Source organism: Ammodytes marinus (assembly GCF_949987685.1).
Source record: "Ammodytes marinus genome assembly, chromosome: 8".
Lineage (NCBI taxonomy): Eukaryota > Metazoa > Chordata > Actinopteri > Uranoscopiformes > Ammodytidae > Ammodytes > Ammodytes marinus.
Window position 1 is genome coordinate 32,611,938 of NC_137212.1, and position 23,800 is coordinate 32,635,737.

The 23,800-nt window shown below is 44.6% G+C and overlaps 1 protein-coding gene across 1 annotated transcript in view; it reads left to right on the top strand.

Annotated features, from left to right (window-relative positions):
- szt2 (SZT2 subunit of KICSTOR complex) overlaps positions 1–23,800 on the top strand; it is a 480,200-nt gene that overhangs the window by 174,972 nt on the left and 281,428 nt on the right. Inside the window, 1 exon segment of the mRNA XM_080032888.1 lies at positions 23,674–23,743. Within this exon segment, the coding sequence (XP_079889014.1) occupies positions 23,674–23,743 (70 nt within the window).

Sequence of the window (23,800 nt, forward strand, 5' to 3'; positions counted from 1 at the left end):
CTTGGCAGCTCTGTCAGTTGTCAAACAAAGCGGACGGACGTGGTCTCTATAGCAACGAGATCAGCTGAGCTATCACTGATAAAAAAAAATATTGTTTCCATAATGATTTCCATAGCCTTAAGCCATAGGCTAGCCTACATGTTGTGTAATTCAGTGATTTTCAACCTTTAATGAGTCGAGGCTATGCATTGGCTTTGGCGATTTCCCTTGCCTCTTTTTTTTCTCTCCACACAAAGCTCTCCCATTGCACACACGCATGCCCCGGCCGCTTCCGAGAGCACAGACTGTTAGAACTCCTACAGTAAACCAATTCCGCATTGCACAAGGTGCAAACAACCTTGGTCTTGTCGAGGTTTCCATTGGGAAGCTTCTTAAAAATACATTTTCCCTGAAGCAAACCCGGCGGCTTCCTAGCTGCATCCATGTGAGCACGTTACGTTTGATGTGGTACACAGGTGCGAAGTCGGACTCGTTCTGACTCGTGCACTACAGTGCAATTCGGCCAGGTATACATCCGCGCTAAAATAAGAGGAATAAGAGATTAACGGCGATATTTTTTTTATCGCCGATAAGAGTCTGGCGTTAACGCAGCACGTTAACGCCGTTATCGGCCCACCACTAAAATAAACATTTCTGACATGTAAAAAAAAAAAAAAAAAATCAGTGACCAATATAGCCACCCTTCTTTTCAATAACTGTCACAAGCCTTCCATTTATGGAGTTTGTCAGTTTCTTGTTTCTGTTGACGATCAACCTTCCAGACACTGTTGCGAGAGGTGTACTGATTTCCTTCACTGTAAATCTCCCGTTTAAGCAGGGCCCACAGGTTCTCAATAGAGTTTAGGTCAGGTGAGGAATGGGGCCATGGCATTATTTTTTCATCCTTAAAGGCCTACTTCACCGGTTTGAATATGAAGGTGTATTGAATTCTGAGATTCTATGTAGTATAAATGTGCAAAAAAAAAAAAAAATCGGTTCATCCTAGCCTAAAGAGAAATGTAGGGTTAAAAAAAAACTTACTTTGTAAATATTACTGTGATGTCTTTTACTGTGACATCACAGTAATATTTACAAAGTACGTTTTTTTTTAACCCTATATTTCTCTTTCTGTGATGTCACGAGAAAGAGAAATATAGGGTTAAAAAAAACACTCTTTCTGCCTTTTCTCAGGCTAGGATGAACCGATTTCAATTTTTTTCGGACATTTATACTACATAGGATCTCAGAATTCAATACACCTTCATATTCAAACCGGTGAAGTAGGCCTTTAAGGATGGCTAGCCATGCAGTTGAGTACTTCGATCCATGCGATGTAGCATTGTCCTGCATAAAAATCATGGTCTTCTTGAAAGATGCAGACTTTTTCCTGTACCACTGCTTGAAGAAAGTGTCTTCTAAAAACTGGCTTGGGAGTTGATTTTGAGGCCATCTTCAACCCGAAAAGGTCCAACTAGCTCATCTTTAATAATCTGTCTTCAGATATTTCTTGGCCCAGTCTTTTCGTTTCAACTTGTGTGTTTTGTTCAGTGGTGGTCGGGTTTCAGCCTTCCTTACCTTGGCCATGTCTCTAAGCACTGAAAACCTTGTTCTTCTGAGCACTCCAGGTAGGTTGCAGTTCTGGAATATGGCAGCACTGGAGGATAATGGGTTCCTGGTAGATCATGTTTGATTCTTCTCAAATCTTTGGCAGTTAATTTGCGTCTTTTTTTCTCAATAAGTTTCTAGCGACCCTGTTGACTATTTGCAACAAAACGTTTGATGGTTCTGTGGTCACGCCCCAATATCTTTCAAGAGTGCTGCATTCCTCTAAAATACTTTTTACAATTTTTGACTTTTCATAGTCCGTTAAATCAGTTTTTTGGCCCATTTTGCCTGAGGAAGAGAAGCTGCCTAATAATTATGCACACCTTGATATAGAGTGTTGATCTCCTTAGGCCACACCCTCACAAATTTTGCAAATACACATCACGTGGTATACTTAAATCCAATAAGCACTCAAGTTTATACAGCTTGAAGTTGGAAAATATGCATAAAAATTATGATATGGCCCCGAACGGAGCCTTCAAGGCAGCGCTGCCTGGAAGGCACTCCCCGCCCCCAACAGTTAGGGTAAGGGTAAGGGTTAGGGCCTTCCAACTGTTGCCCTCTGGAAAGCACTACAGAGCAATCAGAGCAAAAACAAACAGGCTAAGAAAAACTGTTTCTACCCTTTTTTTTTTTTTACCTATTATTAATTTGTTTTATTTATTTATTTATTTTAAATCACTTTTTTTGGGAGCCTCTACCCAAATTTGGTTGGACTTTGTGCAATGACAATAAAAAGCACAGAAGGGTTTTTAGTGTTTATGTGTGATGGCTTCTTATTTATTTTTGTGACAGTAGTATCCGCTCCACATGCTGCTGCTTTAATGCCTCTTTGGCACAAACTGTGTCACCAAACTACATCTTTCTTTTATCCACCTCCCCAACAGGAACTTGGATTTCACACTGTGAAATCTATTTTCCTTATTTTCTTTCTGACGGCGTTTGCCACTATTGCCTTCATATAGTCAGTATGAAGTAGTCTGGCTAACCGGATATAGACAAGTAGACTAGACAACTAGTATTGCACGCCGCTCATGGCAGATACTGTGGTAAAACTCCTCCCCTTCCTCTTCCCCAGTGTAGCCTACCCTTTATGCTCCGCTCAGAACGGGAGACAACAGAAAGTGCGCGCGTGTTTGATACGGTTTGATAGTATCCAGCTCATTATGTTGCACAGTGCACACGCACACACGGCCCTCGTCATTAAGTGGTTGGTCAGTATAGTAGTTATAATGGGGTCAAGGTCGGCACCAAATTGCAGTAATTTCAAAGGACACATTGCAGCTTCTGGGGCTTAGTACTGCCCAAGACGATTTTGATTGCTTTAACCCATTGATGACTATGGCAATCTAAGAATGTCCTTGATGCCTGAGGGTTTTCTAAAAAAATTGTATGAATTGTCAACGTCTACCAAAACCTCAATATCTAAGCCTGTGTAGCACATAGACACATGAAATAAAATAAATTTAAAAGGTAAGGTTCACAGGTTTTATTTAAAACCCTTAGCGCTTACAAACCAACAATTTTTTTTAAAAATCGTCAAAATTAGATGGGGAAGAAAAAAAAGAATAAAATAATATAGAATATAAAAAAATATTGTGCTAAATGAGGTTATAATCCTGCTTCCTTTAAGCATGGATAGTAGTGACTGAGTGTGCAGTGGAGCTAGAGAGATAGAGGAAGGAAGAGATAGCTTTATTTTATATTTAGTTCAGTTATCACTGGCACCATAAATCCGACTTCCTAGTACAACTGGAACGCAGACTGACTCCCTCTGTCGGGAGCCGATCAGCTGGTCCAAACAGCTGTATACCACGGAGATGAAATCAAAACTGAAACTTAACTTAACTATCGCCTGGCTGGGCTGAATTTGAGTTGGAGCAGCAAAATATAGCCTAAATTCTTAAATATTGTTAGCAAATAGATGCAATGTGTTGTGTGATTTTCGTCAGTAGCCTATAGGCCAGGACACACCAGTCCGACACGTTCCGACTACCCAAAAACTGGAGTCGCCGTTTCAGGAAGCTCCAGTCTTTCCGTCGCGGCCATTTAACACACCGAGACGACTGCTTATTTTCTGTACGTTTTTCTCCACAACAGCAGGCGGCGCTAATCTGTATTGTGGCCCGAAAAAATACGAAAGCCAGAAATGATGGGACAGCTCTCTAGAGCAGGGGTGGCCAACCAGTCAGAGACAAAGAGCCACATTTTTTACTGTGTTACTGCAAAGAGCCACATCGTACACACGGGTACACACAGTGGCGATTCCAGGAAATTTTGACTGGGGGTGGCCAAGGTGGGCCACAGAGTTAGAGTGGGGTGGCCATCGCACCCCTGAATGAATAGCATGTGATATGCTGTACAACCAATTCAAAGATGATTTATAATCCCAAATGCCCAAATCATTGTAATGTTTGTCAGAAAACTAAACACCTGAAGGGGTGTCTGGGGGCATCCCCCCCAGAAGATTTTTTTGTGTTTTTAACATGTAATCTAAGCATTCTGGTGCATTCTGGCGAAGATAATAAAGGAAAAAGTCAATATTTATTTCAGCTCAGATGAATAGTAAAATTAGCAAGACAACATAACTTGCTAGCAGCCAGATGCCTAACAACTGCACAGAGGGACGGATGACCACTAGCTTTTGACCAAATATCTTGCTAAAAAAATAAACCTTTATTTATGAAAGTCTGCCCTTGCTAAGAACATGTTACACTCGCTAACTACAAACTTTAATTTTTTTATTCAGATTTCAAAAATCTGCTGGGACACGTGCCTATACACATGCATGGGTGGCACGCATGTCACAAGCACACTTATGCTGTTTTCAAGACCTTTGCTGACCAGAGACCAGTTCTAGTGGCCACAGTCCTACCATTAATTTAGTAATTGAAAATTGCAAACTGATCTCATATCAGTGGATTGGAGTGTTGAACTTGGCAACTACCTATCAAAAAAAGTTAAGAAAGAAAAAAAAAACATATCATCTCTGAACTAGGATACATATCAGGAAAAAAATGTAATTAAAAAAATAAAATGAAAATAAAAAATAACATTTGAACTGGGGGGGGGAGGGGCACTGGGGTGGCCAGTAAGATTTCAAGGGGGGGGGGGGGCGTTTTTATTTTCGCGGGGAGCTTGCACATGCATGCACAAGCATTATTTATTAAAAAAAAAAAAAAAAAACAGGGGGCCCCACACTAGGACTTGAAATGCCTGTGTAGGTGCTGTTTTCCTGGACCTTAAGAGGGCTTTTAATACCGTCAACCATAGTGTTCTTATCTCAAAATTAACTTGTTACAATTTTTCCCAGGAAGCATTACTGTGGTTTGAATCCTACTTATCAATTAGAAAACAATGCGTGTCCATCTCTGGCAACAAATCTTCTTACCTTGAGTGTCCAACAGGGGTCCCACAAGGGAGTATTTTGGGGCCTATTTTATTCACTATGTATATAAATGACCTACCGGAAGTGTGTAGAAATGTAAACATTCAAATGTATGCTGACGATGCAATTGTTTTTACACAGGGCAGGAATACTCATGAAGTTTCACAAATTTTAACAACAGCCATGACCCAAGTGCAAAGCTGGGTCAAAGATTCATGTCTCCAACTAAATGCAAAGAAAACAGTCTGCATGATGTTCACTAAACAGCCAACCAGTCTTCAACAGTCTGGCGTTTACCTGGACGGTGTAGAACTTAGTTTAGTTAATGAGTTTAGATATTTGGGCCTAACTTTGGACCCAACATTAACATTTAAAAAACATATCAAACAATTAACAAAGACTGTAAATTTTAGTATATACAATTTCAGACAAGTAAGATCCTTCATGACTACTAATGCTGCTCGAATGTTTTTACACTCGATGATTTTTTCACATATTGAATACTGTATAACCACATGGTCACTTGCTGCTGTCACAACACTAAAACCAATACAATCCCTTTTTAAAAAGGCCATAAAAATCTTTGACAAAAAGCCATTTTCGTTTCACCATTGCATTGTTTTAGATAAACATCATTTATTAAATTTTCATAACTTTGTTTATTTTAAAAATGCATGTTTTATATATAAAATTTTGCACAGACTTGCTCCTCCACCTTTGAAAGATTTTATTAAGCTGAAGTCTGCGAGTGGGACTGGCACCAGGGCCATAGCCCGAGGAGACTGTGACGTCCCATACAGACGTACTACATTCGGACAAACTGTTCTGTCAGTCAAAGGAACTAAATATTGGAATACTCTCCCACTCACAATAAGAGACTCACAAAATTATTCAACCTTCAAAACACACCTCAAACAGTGGATAAAAGAAAACCAAGTCTGTGACCACCTTTAAACTCTTTTATTTTCTTGTGATATATGTATTCTATATATATACTTTGTATATGTATTCTTTTTTTTAACCTATATTTCTTTGCATGCCAGGGACAACATATCTAGCATTTTTGCTAAAATCTGGCATTTTTACAGCTGTAAATGTTACAGCTGTTCATGAATATGCACTGTCCCTAATAATAAATTAAAATTAAAACTGCAAGCAGTGATGACCGGGCCCTCGCCCATCCATGCTGCTCGCCGTCCTGGCCGTCCTCGGCGCTCCGGGCGACCGCACAAGAGAACACAAGAGAACGTGCCTCTTCGGAGCGCGCGGCACAGCAATACCTGTCGCCGGAAGCGCGGAAGTTGCCGCGACGTGCTTGATATGGATGCAAGGACGACCTCAGGCCTGGACTCTTACCAGGAAGGTGAAGTTTGGAGCACATTGACCATTGCAGAGCGAAATTACAGCGAAGCGCGACGTGTGCTTGTGTACGGTCGTTACCGTGCGAAAGGCCGTGATTTGCAGTAAATAAACGTCCACATGTGTCTCCAAGTGTCTCTGTAGGCTATTTCAAAGGAAATTAAGCAAGTACACTAATTATAACATTAATCAATTATAGGTTTGCATCACAGAAGGCATATTGGCCTATAATAATGAAAAAACACCACCTATGTGTACAGTTGTGAAATGTTTTGAATGAAATGCAAACCTCAGTTAATCATTTGCTCTTGTTTCTCTGTCCTGAGATTCACACAGACTGAGCAGTCTTGTTTAAATGTTACAAATTGAGCTAATTAACGGAACTCCAATTTTTTTTGAAGTTGCTGCAGAAGTTATCTCAGCTAATTGTATAATCAAACATCTAATTTTATATTAAGGTGATTGTATGCAGAATGCTCATGCCAGAAACAGTGTTTTTGTACGGATTAATAAATAAATATTAGCAGGTTCTCAATAGTATTTCAATTTGGGGGAGGGGGGGGGGGGCGAAAAAATGTCTGTCCCCTGGGGGGGCATGACAGAAAATAATTGAGAACCACTGGGCTAAGCGAAGTCTTCAGTCCCTTTATTTGTAATGCAATACTGCCATTTAGTGGGAGTAGGATGTGTAGATAAATGTATCCAGCAGATGGCAGTCTCTTCCTACTTAATGTAGGAAGAGAGTGCCATCTGTATAAATAAGCTCCCATTCACAGCATGCAGTACCAATGGGTTGGCCACTAGTCCATGCTGGCTGCTCGGAGAAGGCAGCATCCTGGGGGCCTGGTTTTATGGGCGAATATTGCTAAAAAGAACACTTCCTGTTGATTTTGGGGCGGGGCGTCAAGAGGCTTTTTTGTTCGTACTGGGATTGTACATCGCTGTATGAAATTGTGTGGTTCTAAGTACAACACAGCCTTAGTTATGATCAATCAAAGGGTTCATGACGTGCGTTTGTGATGGTTTTTGGCCAATCAGGCGCCGGTGCTGCAAGACGGTGGTTCCGATTAAAACAAGCTTTCGGGTATATCATCTTCCATGTCGGAGGACGTACCCTATCATATTTTCTTTTGCACAAAAAGTTGTTATGTGTGCACTTTACTCTGCAATCCTGCAGAGTAATGTGGAGTTCTGACTTTTGCCGCCATGTTGGCAAATATCGGCTCCCACCTCGTCATAGTTATTCAGAATCAAACAAAAAAATTATTGGTGTATATTCCATGTCTTGTGAGTGTCCCTAGAGTTTTCGTTTTGCTAAATATGTTCCTGCTAGGAGTTAAAAAATTTTGAACTTTTTGAGGATTTTCGAGTCAGAAATTCACATATTTCCCTTTAAAAAAAATCCTGTTGATTGTGGGGCGGGGCGTCAAGAGGCTTTTTTGTGGGGCCTGCAAAGATACATTTGGGTTATTAATTTGGTGCAGCTAGGTATAACACAGCCTGAGTTATGATGAATTAAAGTTTCGTGAGGTGCGTATTTACGCGAACTTTGACCCCAAAAAGATCCCTGGTTCTCGGACAACTTCCTGACCTTTCCGCAATTCCTTATCGGGCAAGGGTCTTTTGTATTTGAGAAGTGGTTTGACGTCCCTGGCGTCAAAACTCTAGGAGCCTTTCGTCGAAATGCGAAAAGATGGTTATGGCGGTTTTAGGCACTACATCCAACATGGCCGACTTCCGGTTGATTTTGGCTAATGACATACAATTGCATTTATGTGCGCCTTGGGCCATTACATGTTGTCCTGTAATTTCAGGCTTCTAGCCCAATTTTTGAGCATGCATTTCCTGAAAAACAGTTTTTGGCCATAGGGGGCGCTATTTTTGAGATCAAATCCTGAACCACTGATACATTGCAATTTTTTGCAGGTCTGATGGGTACGCCACATATTTTCAACTTATGCATGACGGGAAGTGGGTGAAAAGTCCCATTTTAGATTCCAAAGAATAATAATAATTAAAACTGCAAGCAGTGATGACCGGGCCCTCGCCCATCCATGCTGCTCGCCGTCCTGGCCGTCCTCGGCGCTCCGGGTGACCGCACAAGAGAACGTGCCTCTTCGGAGCGCGCGGCACAGCAATACCTGTCGCCGGAAGCGCGGAAGTTGCCGCGACGTGCTTGATATGGATGCAAGGACGACCTCAGGCCTGGACTCTTACCAGGAAGGTGAAGTTTGGAGCACATGGACCATTGCAGAGCGAAATTACAGCGAAGCGCGACGTGTGCTTGTGTACGGTCGTTACCGTGCGAAAGGCCGTGATTTGCAGTAAATAAACGTCCACATGTGTCTCCAAGTGTCTCTGTAGGCTATTTCAAAGGAAATTAAGCAAGTACACTAATTATAACATTAATCAATTATAGGTTTGCATCACAGAAGGCATATTGGCCTATAATAATGAAAAAACACCACCTATGTGTACAGTTGTGAAATGTTTTGAATGAAATGCAAACCTCAGTGAATCATTTGCTCTTGTTTCTCTGTCCTGAGATTCACACAGACTGAGTTGTCTTGTTTAAATGTTACAAATTGAGCTAATTAACTGAACTCCAATTTTTTTTGAAGTTGCTGCAGAAGTTATCTCAGCTAATTGTATAATCAAACATCTAATTTTATATTAAGGTGATTGTATGCAGAATGCTCATGCCAGAAACAGTGTTTTTGTACGGATTAATAAATAAATATTAGCAGGTTCTCAATAGTATTTCAATTTGGGGGAGGGGGGGGGGGGGCGAAAAAATGTCTGTCCCCTGGGGGGGCATGACAGAAAATAATTGAGAACCACTGGGCTAAGCGAAGTCTTCAGTCCCTTTATTTGTAATGCAATACTGCCATTTAGTGGGAGTAGGATGTGTAGATAAATGTATCCAGCAGATGGCAGTCTCTTCCTACTTAATGTAGGAAGAGAGTGCCATCTGTATTGTAGTGAGCCAGAAATTCACATATTTCACTTTAAAAAAATTCCTGTTGATTTTGGGGCGGGGCTTCAAGAGGCTTTTTTGTGGAGCCTGCAAAGATACATTTGGGTTATTAATTTGGTGCAGCTAGGTATAACACAGCCTGAGTTATGATGAATTAAAGTTTCGTGAGGTGCGTATTTACGCGAACTTTGACCCCAAAAAGATCCCTGGTTCTCGGACAACTTCCTGACCTTTTCGCAATTTGACTTCGGGCAAGGGTCTTTTGTATTTGAGAAGTGGTTTGACGTCGCTGGCGTCAAAACTCTAGGACCAGTACGTCGAAATGTGAAAAGATGTAAAGTGGCGGTTTTAGGCACTACATCCAACATGGCCGACTTCCTGTTGATTTTGGCCCAGGACATAAAATTGCATTTATGTGCGCCTTGGGCCATTACATGTTGACCTGTAATTTCAGGCTTCTAGCCCAATTTTTGAGCATGCATTTCCTGAAAAACAGTTTTTGGCCATAGGGGGCGCAATTTTTGAGATCAAATCCTGAACCACTGATACATTGAAATTTTTTGCAGGTCTGATGGGTACGCCACATATTTTCAACTTATGCATGACGGGAAAGGGGTCAAAAGTGACATTTAAGAGTCGGAATAATAAATTAAAACTGCAAGCAGTGATGACCGGGCCCTCGCCCACACATGCTGCAAGCCGGAAGCGCGGAATTGTCGGCGACGCGCTCGCCTTCTGCACATACCCAGCAAGTTTGATGATGATAGGACCTACGGTTAAGGATTTATGGCCAATTTGTGGATAGGCAGCGCCCCCTATGGGTTGGTTGCGATAAGCTTCGAGGGACATGCTACCACATGACTTCTGCACATACCCAGCAAGTTTGATGAAGATAGGACCTACGGTTAAGGAGTTATGGCCAATTTGTGGATAGGCGGCGCCCCCTATGGGTTCGTCACGATAAGCTTCGAGGGACATGCTACCACATGACTTCTGCACATACCCAGCAAGTTTGATGATGATAGGACCTACGGTTAAGGAGTTATGGCCAATTTGTGGATAGGCGGCGCCCCCTATGGGTTCGTCGCGATAAGCTTCGAGGGACATGCTATCACATGACTTCTGCACATACCCAGCAAGTTTGATGATGATAGGACCTACGGTTAAGGAGTTATGGCCAATTTGTGGATAACCCCGCCCCTGTGGCGCCCCCTATGGGTTAATCGCGATAAGCTTCGAGATACCTGCTACCACATGACTTCTGCACATACCCAGCAAGTTTGATGATGATAGGACCTACGGTTGAGGAGTTATGGCCAATTTGTGGATAGGCGGCGCCCCCTATGGGTTAGTCGCAATAAGCTTCGAGGGACATGCTACCACATGACTTCTGCACATACCCAGCAAGTTTGATGATGATAGGACCTACGGTTAAGGAGTTATGGCCAATTTGTGGATAGGCGGCGCCCCCTATGGGTTCGTCGCGATAAGCTTCGAGGGACATGCTACCACATGACTTCTGCACATACCCAACAAGTTTGATGATGATAGGACCTACGGTTAAGGAGTTATGGCCAATTTGTGGATAGCCCCGCCCCTGTGGCGCCCCCTATGGGTTAATCGCGATAAGCTTCGAGATACATGCTACCACATGACTTCTGCACATACCCAGCAAGTTTGATGATGATTGGACCTATGGTTAAGGAGTTATGGCCAACGTGTTATTAAGCCCCGCCCCTGTGGCGCCCCCTATGGGTTCATCGCGATAAGCTTAGAGGGACATGCTACCACATGACTTCTGCACATACCCAGCAAGTTTGATGATGATAGGACCTACAGTTAAGGAGTTATGGCCAATTTGTGGATAGGCGGCGCCCCCTATGGGTTGGTCGCGATAAGCTTCGAGGGACATGCTACCACATGACTTCTGCACATACCCAGCAAGTTTGATGATGATAGGACCTACGGTTAAGGAGTTATGGCCAATTTCTGGATAGGCGGCGCCCCCTATGGGTTGGTCGCAATAAGCTTTGAGGGACATGCTACCACATGACTTCTGCACATACCCAGCAAGTTTGATGATGATAGGACCTACGGTTAAGGAGTTATGGCCAATTTGTGGATAGCCCCGCCCCTGTGGCGCCCCCTATGGGTTAATCGCGATAAGCTTCGAGATACATGCTACCACATGACTTCTGCACATACCCAGCAAGTTTGATGATGATTGGACCTATGGTTAAGGAGTTATGGCCAACGTGTTATTAAGCCCCGCCCCTGTGGCGCCCCCTATGGGTTCATCGCGATAAGCTTAGAAGGACATGCTACCACATGACTTCTGCGCATACCCAGCAAGTTTGATGATGATAGGACCTATGGTTAAGGAGTTATGGCCAACGTGTTATTAAGCCCCGCCCCTATTCACATATTTCACATTTAAAGACTTCCTGTTGATTTTGGGGCGGGGCTTCAAGAGGCTTTTTTGTGGGGCCTGCAAAGATACATTTGGGTTATTAATTTGGTGCAGCTAGGTATAACACAGCCTGAGCTATGATGAATTGAAGTTTCATGAGGTGCGTATTTACGCGACACTTTGACCCCAAAAAGATCCCTGGTTCCGGGCTAACTTCCTGATCTTTTCGCAATTCCTTATCGGGCAAGGGTCTTTTGTATTTGAGAAGTGGTTTGACGTCGCTGGCATAAAAACTCTAGGACTAGTTCGTCGAAATGCGAAAAGATGTAAAGTGGCGGTTTTAGGCACTAAATCCAACATGGCCGACTTCCTGTTGATTTTGGCTAATGACATATAAATTGCATTTATGTGCGCCTTGGGCCATTACATGTTGTCCTGTAATTTCAGGCATCTAGCCCAATTTTTGAGCATGCATTTGCTGAAAAACTGTTTTTGGCCATAGGGGGCGCAATTTTAGAGATCAAATCCTGAACCACTGATACATTAAAATTTTTTGCAGGTCTGATGGGTACGCAAAGATTTTCAACTTTTGCATGACGGGAAGGGGGTCAAAAGTGCCAAAAAAGAGTCGGAAAAAGAATAATAATTAAAACTGCAAGCAGTGATGACCGGGCCCTCGCCCACACATGCTGCAAGCCGGAAGCGCGGAATTGTCGGCGACGCGCTCGCCTTCTGCTCATACCCAGCAAGTTTGATGATGATAGGACCTACGGTTAAGGAGTTATGGCCAATTTGTGGATAGGCAGCGCCCCCTATGGGTTGGTCGCGATAAGCTTCGAGGGACATGCTACCACATGACTTCTGCACATACCCAGCAAGTTTGATGATGATAGGACCTACGGTTAAGGAGTTATGGCCAATTTGTGGATAGGCGGCGCCCCCTATGGGTTCGTCACGATAAGCTTCGAGGGACATGCTACCACATGACTTCTGCACATACCCAGCAAGTTTGATGATGATAGGACCTACGGTTAAGGAGTTATGGCCAATTTGTGGATAGCCCCGCCCCTGTGGCGCCCCCTATGGGTTAATCGCGATAAGCTTCGAGATACATGCTACCACATGACTTCTGCACATACCCAGCAAGTTTGATGATGATAGGACCTACGGTTAAGGAGTTATGGCCAATTTGTGGATAGGCGGCGCCCCCTATGGGTTGGTCGCGATAAGCTTCGAGGGACATGCTACCACATGACTTCTGCACATACCCAGCAAGTTTGATGATGATAGGACCTACGGTTAAGGAGTTATGGCCAATTTGTGGATAGGCGGCGCCCCCTATGGGTTCGTCGCGATAAGGTTCGAGGGACATGCTACCACATGACTTCTGCACATACTCAGCAAGTTTGATGATGATAGGACCTACGGTTAAGGAGTTATGGCCAATTTGTGGATAGCCCCGCCCCTGTGGCGCCCCCTATGGGTTAATCGCGATAAGCTTCGAGATGCATGCTACCACATGACTTCTGCACATACCCAGCAAGTTTGATGATGATTGGACCTATGGTTAAGGAGTTATGGCCAACGTGTTATTAAGCCCCGCCCCTGTGGCGCCCCCTATGGGTTCATCGCGATAAGCTTAGAGGGACATGCTACCACATGACTTCTGCGCATACCCAGCAAGTTTGATGATGATAGGACCTATGGTTAAGGAGTTATGGCCAATTTGTGGATAGGCCCCGCCCCTGTGGCGCCCCCTATGGGTTAATCGCGATAAGCTTCAAAGGGACATGCTACCACATGACTACTGCACATACCCAGCAAGTTTGATGATGATAGGACCTACGGTTAAGGAGTTATGGCCAACGTGTTATTAAGCCCCGCCCCTGTGGCGCCCCTATGGGATTCATCGCGATAAGCTTCTAAGGGACATGCTACCACATGACTTCTGCACATACCCAGCAAGTTTGATGATGATAGGACCTATGGTTAAGGAGTTATGGCCAACGTGTTATTAAGCCCCGCCCCTATTCACATATTTCACATTTAAAGACTTCCTGTTGATTTTGGGGCGGGGCTTCAAGAGGCTTTTTTGTGGGGCCTGCAAAGATACATTTGGAGTTGTAATTTGGTGCAGCTAGGTATAACACAGCCTGAGCTATGATGAATTAAAGTTTCATGAGGAGCGTATTTACGCGACACTTTGACCCCAAAAAGATCCCTGGTTCTCGGACAACTTCCTGACCTTTTCGCAATTCCTTATCGGGCAAGGGTCTTTTGTATTTGAGAAGTGGTTTGACGTCCCTGGCGTCAAAACTCTAGGAGCCTTTCGTCGAAATGCGAAAAGATGTAAAGTGGCGGTTTTAGCCACTGAATCCAACATGGCCGACTTCCGGTTAATTTTGGCCCAGGACATAAAATTGCATTTATGTGGGCCTTGGGCCATTACATGTTGTCCTGTAATTTCAGGCTTCTAGCCCAATTTTTGAGCATGCATTTCCTGAAAAACAGTTTTTGGCCATAGGGGGCGCAATTTTAATGCACAAATCCTGAACCACTGATACATCGAAATTTTTTGCAGGTCTGATGGGTACGCCACATATTTTCAAGTTATGCATGACGGGAAGGGGGTGAAAAGTGACAAAGTTGCGGCGGAATAAAAAGAATAATAAGAATTAAAACTGCAAGCAGTGATGACCGGGCCCTCGCCCACACATGCTGCAAGCCGGAAGCGCGGAATTGTCGGCGACGCGCTCGCCTTCTGCACATACCCAGCAAGTTTGATGATGATAGGACCTACGGTTAAGGAGTTATGGCCAATTTGTGGATAGGCAGCGCCCCCTATGGGTTGGTCGCGATAAGCTTCGAGGGACATGCTACCACATGACTTCTGCACATACCCAGCAAGTTTGATGATGATAGGACCTACGGTTAAGGAGTTATGGCCAATTTGTGGATAGGCGGCGCCCCCTATGGGTTCGTCACGATAAGCTTCGAGGGACATGCTACCACATGACTTCTGCACATACCCAGCAAGTTTGATGATGATAGGACCTACGGTTAAGGAGTTATGGCCAATTTGTGGATAGCCCCGCCCCTGTGGCGCCCCCTATGGGTTAATCGCGATAAGCTTCGAGATACATGCTACCACATGACTTCTGCACATACCCAGCAAGTTTGATGATGATAGGACCTACGGTTAAGGAGTTATGGCCAATTTGTGGATAGGCGGCGCCCCCTATGGGTTGGTCGCGATAAGCTTCGAGGGACATGCTACCACATGACTTCTGCACATACCCAGCAAGTTTGATGATGATAGGACCTACGGTTAAGGAGTTATGGCCAATTTGTGGATAGGCGGCGCCCCCTATGGGTTCGTCACGATAAGCTTCGAGGGACATGCTACCACATGACTTCTGCACATACCCAGCAAGTTTGATGATGATAGGACCTACGGTTAAGGAGTTATGGCCAATTTGTGGATAGCCCCGCCCCTGTGGCGCCCCCTATGGGTTAATCGCGATAAGCTTCGAGATACATGCTACCACATGACTTCTGCACATACCCAGCAAGTTTGATGATGATTGGACCTATGGTTAAGGAGTTATGGCCAACGTGTTATTAAGCCCCGCCCCTGTGGCGCCCCCTATGGGTTCATCGCGATAAGCTTAGAGGGACATGCTACCACATGACTTCTGCGCATACCCAGCAAGTTTGATGATGATAGGACCTATGGTTAAGGAGTTATGGCCAACGTGTTATTAAGCCCCGCCCCTATTCACATATTTCACATTTAAAGACTTCCTGTTGATTTTGGGGCGGGGCTTCAAGAGGCTTTTTTGTGGGGCCTGCAAAGATACATTTGGGTTATTAATTTGGTGCAGCTAGGTATAACACAGCCTGAGCTATGATGAATTGAAGTTTCATGAGGTGCGTATTTACGCGACACTTTGACCCCAAAAAGATCCCTGGTTCCGGGCTAACTTCCTGATCTTTTCGCAATTCCTTATCGGGCAAGGGTCTTTTGTATTTGAGAAGTGGTTTGACGTCGCTGGCATAAAAACTCTAGGACTAGTTCGTCGAAATGCGAAAAGATGTAAAGTGGCGGTTTTAGGCACTAAATCCAACATGGCCGACTTCCTGTTGATTTTGGCTAATGACATATAAATTGCATTTATGTGCGCCTTGGGCCATTACATGTTGTCCGGCAATTTCAGGCTTCTAGCCCAATTTTTGAGCATGCATTTCCTGAAAAACACTTTTTGGCCATAGGGGGCGCAATTTTTATGCACAAATCCTGAACCACTGATACATTGCAATTTTTTGCAGGTCTGACCTGCCCGCAGAGTTTTACAACTATTGTACCAGGGCAAGTAGGGGAAAAGTCCGATTTTAGATTCCAAAGAATAATAATAATAATAATTAAAACTGCAAGCAGTGATGACCGGGCCCTCGCACCTCCGTGCTGCTCGCCGTCCCGGCCGTCCTCGGCGCTCCGGGCGACCGCGTGAGAGAACGCGCCACGGTCTCCTCTTCTTCGGAGTGCGCGGCACAGTAATACCTGTCACCGGAAGCGTGGAAGTTGCCGCTACGCACTCGATGCGGATGTGAGGAAGTCCTCGGGCCTGGGCTCTTACCAGGCGGGTGAAGTTTGGAGCGCGTGGGACAGTGCATAGCGAAATTACAGCGACTTCCTGCTTCATGACGACGACGCCGAGAAACTACTAAGGCCATGGAGCCGATTGAACCGGCTTCCCGTGTTATCGTTGTCTCTAGACCTCCCTGAGCTGCTTTGAGGTTGATTTGATCAAGTGTGTAGGACTTGAAGGTAAATAACTATCATGCAATATTTACTTTGCCCAGCAGTTGGCGCTCTCACTTTTTCTTAATATTATTGTGTGGGCTTACTCAGACCTTGGGTCTCATTAAGTATATCAAATGTTGAGAAGATCAGACTGAGTATAGTGGAGTTACAGCTACTTCCTGTTTACTGGCGAAGACGCCAAGCTACGGCGAAGGCGTTTTGACAGGTGGCACTCTCACTTTGTATGAATATTAGCGTGCAGGCATCCTCAGGCCTTGGGTCTCATTAACCATAAGAAATTTGAGATGATCAGACAAAGTATAGTGAAGTTACAGCGACTTCCTGTTTAGTGAAAAAGACGCCAAGCTATGGCGAAGGCCTTTCAGCCAATGAAACCAGCTTCCATTTTTATCATGGTGGATGTCTGTAGACCTCCCTGAGCTGCTTTGAGGTTGATTTGATAAAAGTTTGACAGACATATAGCTAAATAACCAACATGCAATATTTACTTTGCCCAGCGGGTGGCGCTCTCACTTTATATGAATATTAGCGTGTGGGCATCCTCAGGCCTTGGGTCTCATTAACTATATACAATTTTGAGATGATCAGACGGAGAATAGTGAAGTTACAGCGACTTCCTGTTTAGTGGCGAAGACGCCAAGCTACGGCGAAGGCGTTTCAGCCAATGGAACCAGCTTCCAGTGCTATCATGGTGGCTGTCTCTAGACCTCCCTGAGCTGCTTTGAGTTTGATTTGATCCAAGTTTGTAGGATGTGTAGGTAAATGCAGCAACATGCAGTATTTATATTGTCCAGCAGGTGGCAATCTCTTCCTACTTAATGTAATACTGTCATCTAGTGTGCAGCCCTTTCTTTATAGGTCCATGTAGAGAAAAGTTGAAAAAATGGCGAATATTTCAATTTAAAAGTCTTCCTGTTGATTTTGGGGCGGGGCTTCAAGAGGATTTTTTGTTTGTCCTGGGATTATACATTTCTGTATGAAATATTGTGCATCTAGGTGTAACACAGCATGAGTTATGATCAATGAAAGGGTTTTCATGAGGTCTGTTTTTGATGTTTTTTGGCGAATACTTCAAGATAAAAGTCTTCCTGTTGATTTTGGGGCGGGGCATCAAGAGGCTTTTTTGTTTGTACTGGGATTGTACATTGCTGTATAAAATTGTGTGGTTGTAAGTACAACATAGCCTGAGTTATGATCAATCAAAGGGTTCATGACGTGCGTTTGTGATGTTTGTTGGCGAATCAGGCGCCAGTGCTGCAAGACGGTTATTCCGGAAAAATCGAGCTTTCGGGTATATCATCTTCCATGTCGGAGGACGTACCCTATCATGTTTTTTTTGCACAAAAAGTTGTTATGAGTCCACTTTGCTCTGCAATCCTGCAGAGTAATGTGGAGTTCTGACTTTTGCCGCCATGTTGGCGAATATCGGCTCCCAGCTCGTCATAGTTATTCGGAATCAAACAAAAAAATTATTGGTATATCTTCCATGTCTTATGAGTGTCCCTAGAGTTTTCGTTTTGCTAAATATGTTCCTGCTAGGAGATAAAAAAATTTGAACTTTTTGAGGATTTTCGAGTCAGAAATTCACATATTTCACTTTAAAAAAATTCCTGTTGATTTTGGGGCGGGGCTTCAAGAGGCTTTTTTGTGGAGCCTGCAAAGATACATTTGGGTTATTAATTTGGTGCAGCTAGGTATAACACAGCCTGAGTTATGATGAATTAAAGTTTCATGAGGTGCGTATTTACGCGAACTTTGACCCCCAATAGATCACTGGTACTATGGAATTGTAGAAATCTTTTCGCAATTTACCATCGGGCAAGCGTTTTGAGTATTTGAGAAGTGGTTCGACGTTCCTGGTGTAAAAACTCTGGGACCAGTTCGTCAAAATGCGAAATTATGGTTTTGGCGATTTTAGGCACTAAATCCAACATGGCCGACTTCCTGTTGATTTTGGCTAATGACATAAAATTTCATTTATGTGCGCCTTGGGCCATTACATGTTGTCCTAAAATTTCAGGCTTCTAGCCCAATTTTTGAGCATGCATTTCCTGAAAAACACTTTTTGGCCATAGGGGGCGCCGTTTTTGAGATCAAATCCTGAACCACTGATACATTGCAATTGTTTGCAGGTCTGATGGGTACGCAAAGTTTTTCAAGTTATGCATGACGGGAAGGGGGTGAAAAGTGCCAAAAACTCCGGAATAATAATAATTAAAACTGCAAGCAGTGATGACCGGGCCCTCGCCCACACATGCTGCAAGCCGGAAGCGCGGAATTGTCCGCGACGCGCTCGATACGGACGCGAGGACGACCTCAGGCCTGGGCTCTCAGCAGGCGGGCGAAGTTTGGAGCGCGTGGGACAGCGCAGAGCGAAACTAGAAATTCCCGCGGAGATATTGAAAGTACAAGCCCCCCTTCTAAATCGGGGAAGAAAAAAAATCACGGCTGACCCCTGTGGTCCGAGAGACTTTACCGTAGAGCAACATGAGCTGTACATGTCTGACAAATGATAAGTCAATCGGAGTCAGGGGGAAAGGGGCGTAGCCTGGCAAACATAGCATCGGTTAATGACGTTTTTCGCATTTGTGGCGCCCCCTACGGGTCAACCTCGACAAGCTTAGAGGGACACGCTACCACATGTCTTTTGCACGTATCCTGCAAGTTTCATGATGATAGGACCTACGGTTAAGGAGTTATGGCCAATTTGTGGATAGGCGGCGCCCCCTATGGGTTCGTCGCGATAAGCTTCGAGAGACATGCTACCACATGACTTCTGCACATACCCAGCAAGTTTGATGATGATAGGACCTACGGTTAAGGAGTTATGGCCAATTTGTGGATAGGCGGCGCCCCCTATGGGTTCGTCGCGATAAGCTTCGAGGAACATGCTATCACATGACTTCTGCACATACCCAGCAAGTTTGATGATGATAGGACCTACGGTTAAGGAGATATGGCCAATTTGTGGATAGCCCCGCCCCTGTGGCGCCCCCTATGGGTTAATCGCGATAAGCTTCGAGATACATGCTACCACATGACATCTGCACATACCCAGCAAGTTTGATGATGATTGGACCTATGGTTAAGGAGTTATGGCCAACGTGTTATTAAGCCCCGCCCCTGTGGCGCCCCCTATGGGTTCATCGCGATAAGCTTCGAGATACATGCTACCACATGACTTCTGCACATACCCAGCAAGTTTGATGATGATAGGACCTACGGTTAAGGAGTTATGGCCAATTTGTGGATAGGCGGCGCCCCCTATGGGTTGGTCGCGATAAGCTTCGAGGGACATGCTACCACATGACTTCTGCACATACCCAGCAAATTTGATGACTATAGGACCTACGGTTAAGGAGTTATGGCCAATTTGTGGATAGGCGGCGCCCCCTATGGGTTCGTCGCGATAAGCTTCGAGGGACATGCTATCACATGACTTCTGCACATACCCAGCAAGTTTGATGATGATAGGACCTACGGTTAAGGAGTTAAGGCCAATTTGTGGATAGCCCCGCCCCTGTGGCGCCCCCTATGGGTTAATTGCGATAAGCTTCGAGATACATGCTACCACATGACATCTGCACATACCCAGCAAGTTTGATGATGATTGGACCTATGGTAAAGGAGTTATGGCCAACGTGTTATTAAGCCCCGCCCCTGTGGCGCCCTCTATGGGTTCATCGCGATAAGCTTAGAGGGACATGCTACCACATGACTTCTGCACATACCCAGCAAGTTTGATGATGATAGGACCTACGGTTAAGGAGTTATGGCCAATTTGTGGATAGGCGGCGCCCCCTATGGGTTCGTCGCGATAAGCTTCGAGGGACATGCTACCACATGACTTCTGCACATACCCAGCAAGTTTGATGATGATAGGACCTACGGTTAAGGAGTTATGGCCAATTTGTGGATAGCCCCGCCCCTGTGGCGCCCCCTATGGGTTAATCGCGATAAGCTTCGAGGGACATGCTACCACATGACATCTGCACATACCCAGCAAGTTTGATGATGATTGGACCTATGGTTAAGGAGTTATGGCCAACGTGTTATTAAGCCCCGCCCCTGTGGCGCCCCCTATGGGTTAATCGCGATAAGCTTCGAGATACATGCTACCACATGACTTCTGCACATACCCAGCAAGTTTGATGATGATAGGACCTACGGTTAAGGAGTTATGGCCAATTTGTGGATAGGCGGCGCCCCCTATGGGTTGGTCGCGATAAGCTTCGAGGGACATGCTACCACATGACTTCTGCACATACCCAGCAAGTTTGATGATGATAGGACCTACGGTTAAGGAGTTATGGCCAATTTGTGGATAGGCGGCGCCCCCTATGGGTTCGTCGCGATAAGCTTCGAGGGACATGCTACCACATGACTTCTGCACATACTCAGCAAGTTTGATGATGATAGGACCTACGGTTAAGGAGTTATGGCCAATTTGTGGATAGCCCCGCCCCTGTGGCGCCCCCTATGGGTTAATCGCGATAAGCTTCGAGATACATGCTACCACATGACTTCTGCACATACCCAGCAAGTTTGATGATGATTGGACCTATGGTTAAGGAGTTATGGCCAACGTGTTATTAAGCCCCGCCCCTGTGGCGCCCACTATGGGTTCATCGCGATAAGCTTAGAGGGACATGCTACCACATGACTTCTGCGCATACCCAGCAAGTTTGATGATGATAGGACCTACGGTTAAGGAGTTATGGCCAATTTGTGGATAGGCGGCGCCCCCTATGGGTTCGTCGCGATAAGCTTCGAGGGACATGCTACCACATGACTTCTGCACATACTCAGCAAGTTTGATGATGATAGGACCTACGGTTAAGGAGTTATGGCCAATTTGTGGATAGCCCCGCCCCTGTGGCGCCCCCTATGGGTTAATCGCGATAAGCTTCGAGATACATGCTACCACATGACTTCTGCACATACCCAGCAAGTTTGATGATGATTGGACCTATGGTTAAGGAGTTATGGCCAACGTGTTATTAAGCCCCGCCCCTGTGGCGCCCCCTATGGGTTCATCGCGATAAGCTTAGAGGGACATGCTACCACATGACTTCTGCGCATACCCAGCAAGTTTGATGATGATAGGACCTATGGTTAAGGAGTTATGGCCAACGTGTTATTAAGCCCCGCCCCTATTCACATATTTCACATTTAAAGACTTCCTGTTGATTTTGGGGCGGGGCTTCAAGAGGCTTTTTTGTGGGGCCTGCAAAGATACATTTGGGGTTGTAATTTGGTGCAGCTAGGTATAACACAGCCTGAGCTATGATGAATTGAAGTTTCATGAGGTGCGTATTTACGCGACACTTTGACCCCCAATAGATCCCTGGTACTGTTCTAACTTCCTGACCTTTTCGCAATTCGTTATCGGGCAAGGGTCTTTTGTATTTGAGAAGTGGTTTGACGTCCCTGGCGTGAAAACTCTAGGACTAGTTCGTCGAAATGCGAAAAGATGGTTTTGGCGGTTTTTGGCACTACATCCAACATGGCCGACTTCCTGTTGATTTTGGCCCTGGACATGAAATTGCATTTATGTGCGCCTTGGGCCATTACATGTTGTCCGGCAATTTCAGGCTTCTAGCCCAATTTTTGAGCATGCATTTCCTGAAAAACACTTTTTGGCCATAGGGGGCGCCGTTTTTGAGATCAAATCCTGAACCACTGATACATTGAAATTTTTTGCAGGTCTGATGGGTACGCAAAGATTTTCAACTTTTGCATGACGGGAAAGGGGTCAAAAGTGACAAAAAAGAGTCGGAAAAAGAATAATAAGAATAAAAATCGTACCGATTACAATAGGGCTTTCGCACATGTCTGTGCTCGGGCCCTAATAATAATAATCGTACCGATTACAATAGGGCTTTCGCACATGTCTGTGCTCGGGCCCTAATAAAAATCATACCGATTACAATAGGGCTTTCGCACATGTCTGTGCTCGGGCCCTAATAAGAATAAAAATCGTACCGATTACAATAGGGCTTTCGCACATGTCTGTGCTCGGGCCCTAATAAGAATAATAACAATCACACCGATTACAATAGGGCTTTCGCACATGTCTGTGCTCGGGCCCTAATAACAATCGCACCGATTACAATAGGGCTTTCGCACATGTCTGTGCTCGGGCCCTAAAAAAAAAAAAAAAAAAAAAAAAAAAAAACGGGCCCCCAGATCGTTAAGGCCACCCCTGTGATAATGACAGGACTGGACTCCTACAGTACTAAAGACGACAATTTTCAACAATGAACATTGTGTGCACTGCCTCACACACAAACTCTCAGTTCAACCAAGTCCACAAACAAAAATATAACAATTTAAAATAGCGTTTTTCTCTTACTATGCATGTTGCTTTGTGGGACTTACTTTTAGCATGGAGAGAGCTGAAGTGGCGCGGATTTGAAGCCTTGAAATGCGCAAATGACACCTGGCATATAAGGCAGAATGGCCTGCCATAACGTTCAACAAAAAATATGAACTCTCCCACTCTGTTTCGGAGCGAACTTGACACAAATAGTTTACTCACGGAAAACCTCCCTCCAAGCTGAGCGGGCAGTTTTATGTTGCGTCCGCACCAAACGTTTGCGAACGTTATGTTGCGTCCTCAATTAAACATTTGCGAACAGGCATACACATAGGGCCTACACATTAATAAAATAAAAAATTAAATAATAGACAACATGTAAAACGAACGTAAGAGCCGCATGAAACATTTGCGAACATGCACACACATAGGCCCACACAAAAAAAAAAAGTATAAAAAAAAAAGAAAAAAAAATTATAATCACATAATTTGATATGAACTGAAGAGCCGCACGAAGCTGGGCAAAGAGCCGCATGCGGCTCGCGAGCCGCGGGTTGGCCACCCCTGCTCTAGAGCATAAACATAGATAGAAATACGTATTTATATTTATGGACCATAAGAGCACAATTGTTACATTACATCTGGCTTGTGTGTGGATTATAAAGGGAAACGGACGTAGGATGTGAGTGCCCACTGTTTTCTAAATGCAGATCCACCTTTTGAGGGGAATCTTATGCACAGGTTTCTAAATGAGCCCCCTGCACTTCCTTTGAATGAATGTGAACAAGGCTTTGTGTTTGCTTTCCAACAGGATCTCAGGTGATTCCCTATCCAAACTCCCACTTCCTCACAAGTTAGCAATTCTGGCCACAATGGACGAGGTGAGTGGTCTTGTGAACTATCAAAGCAGTAACACAACAAAAGATCAAATGCATTAT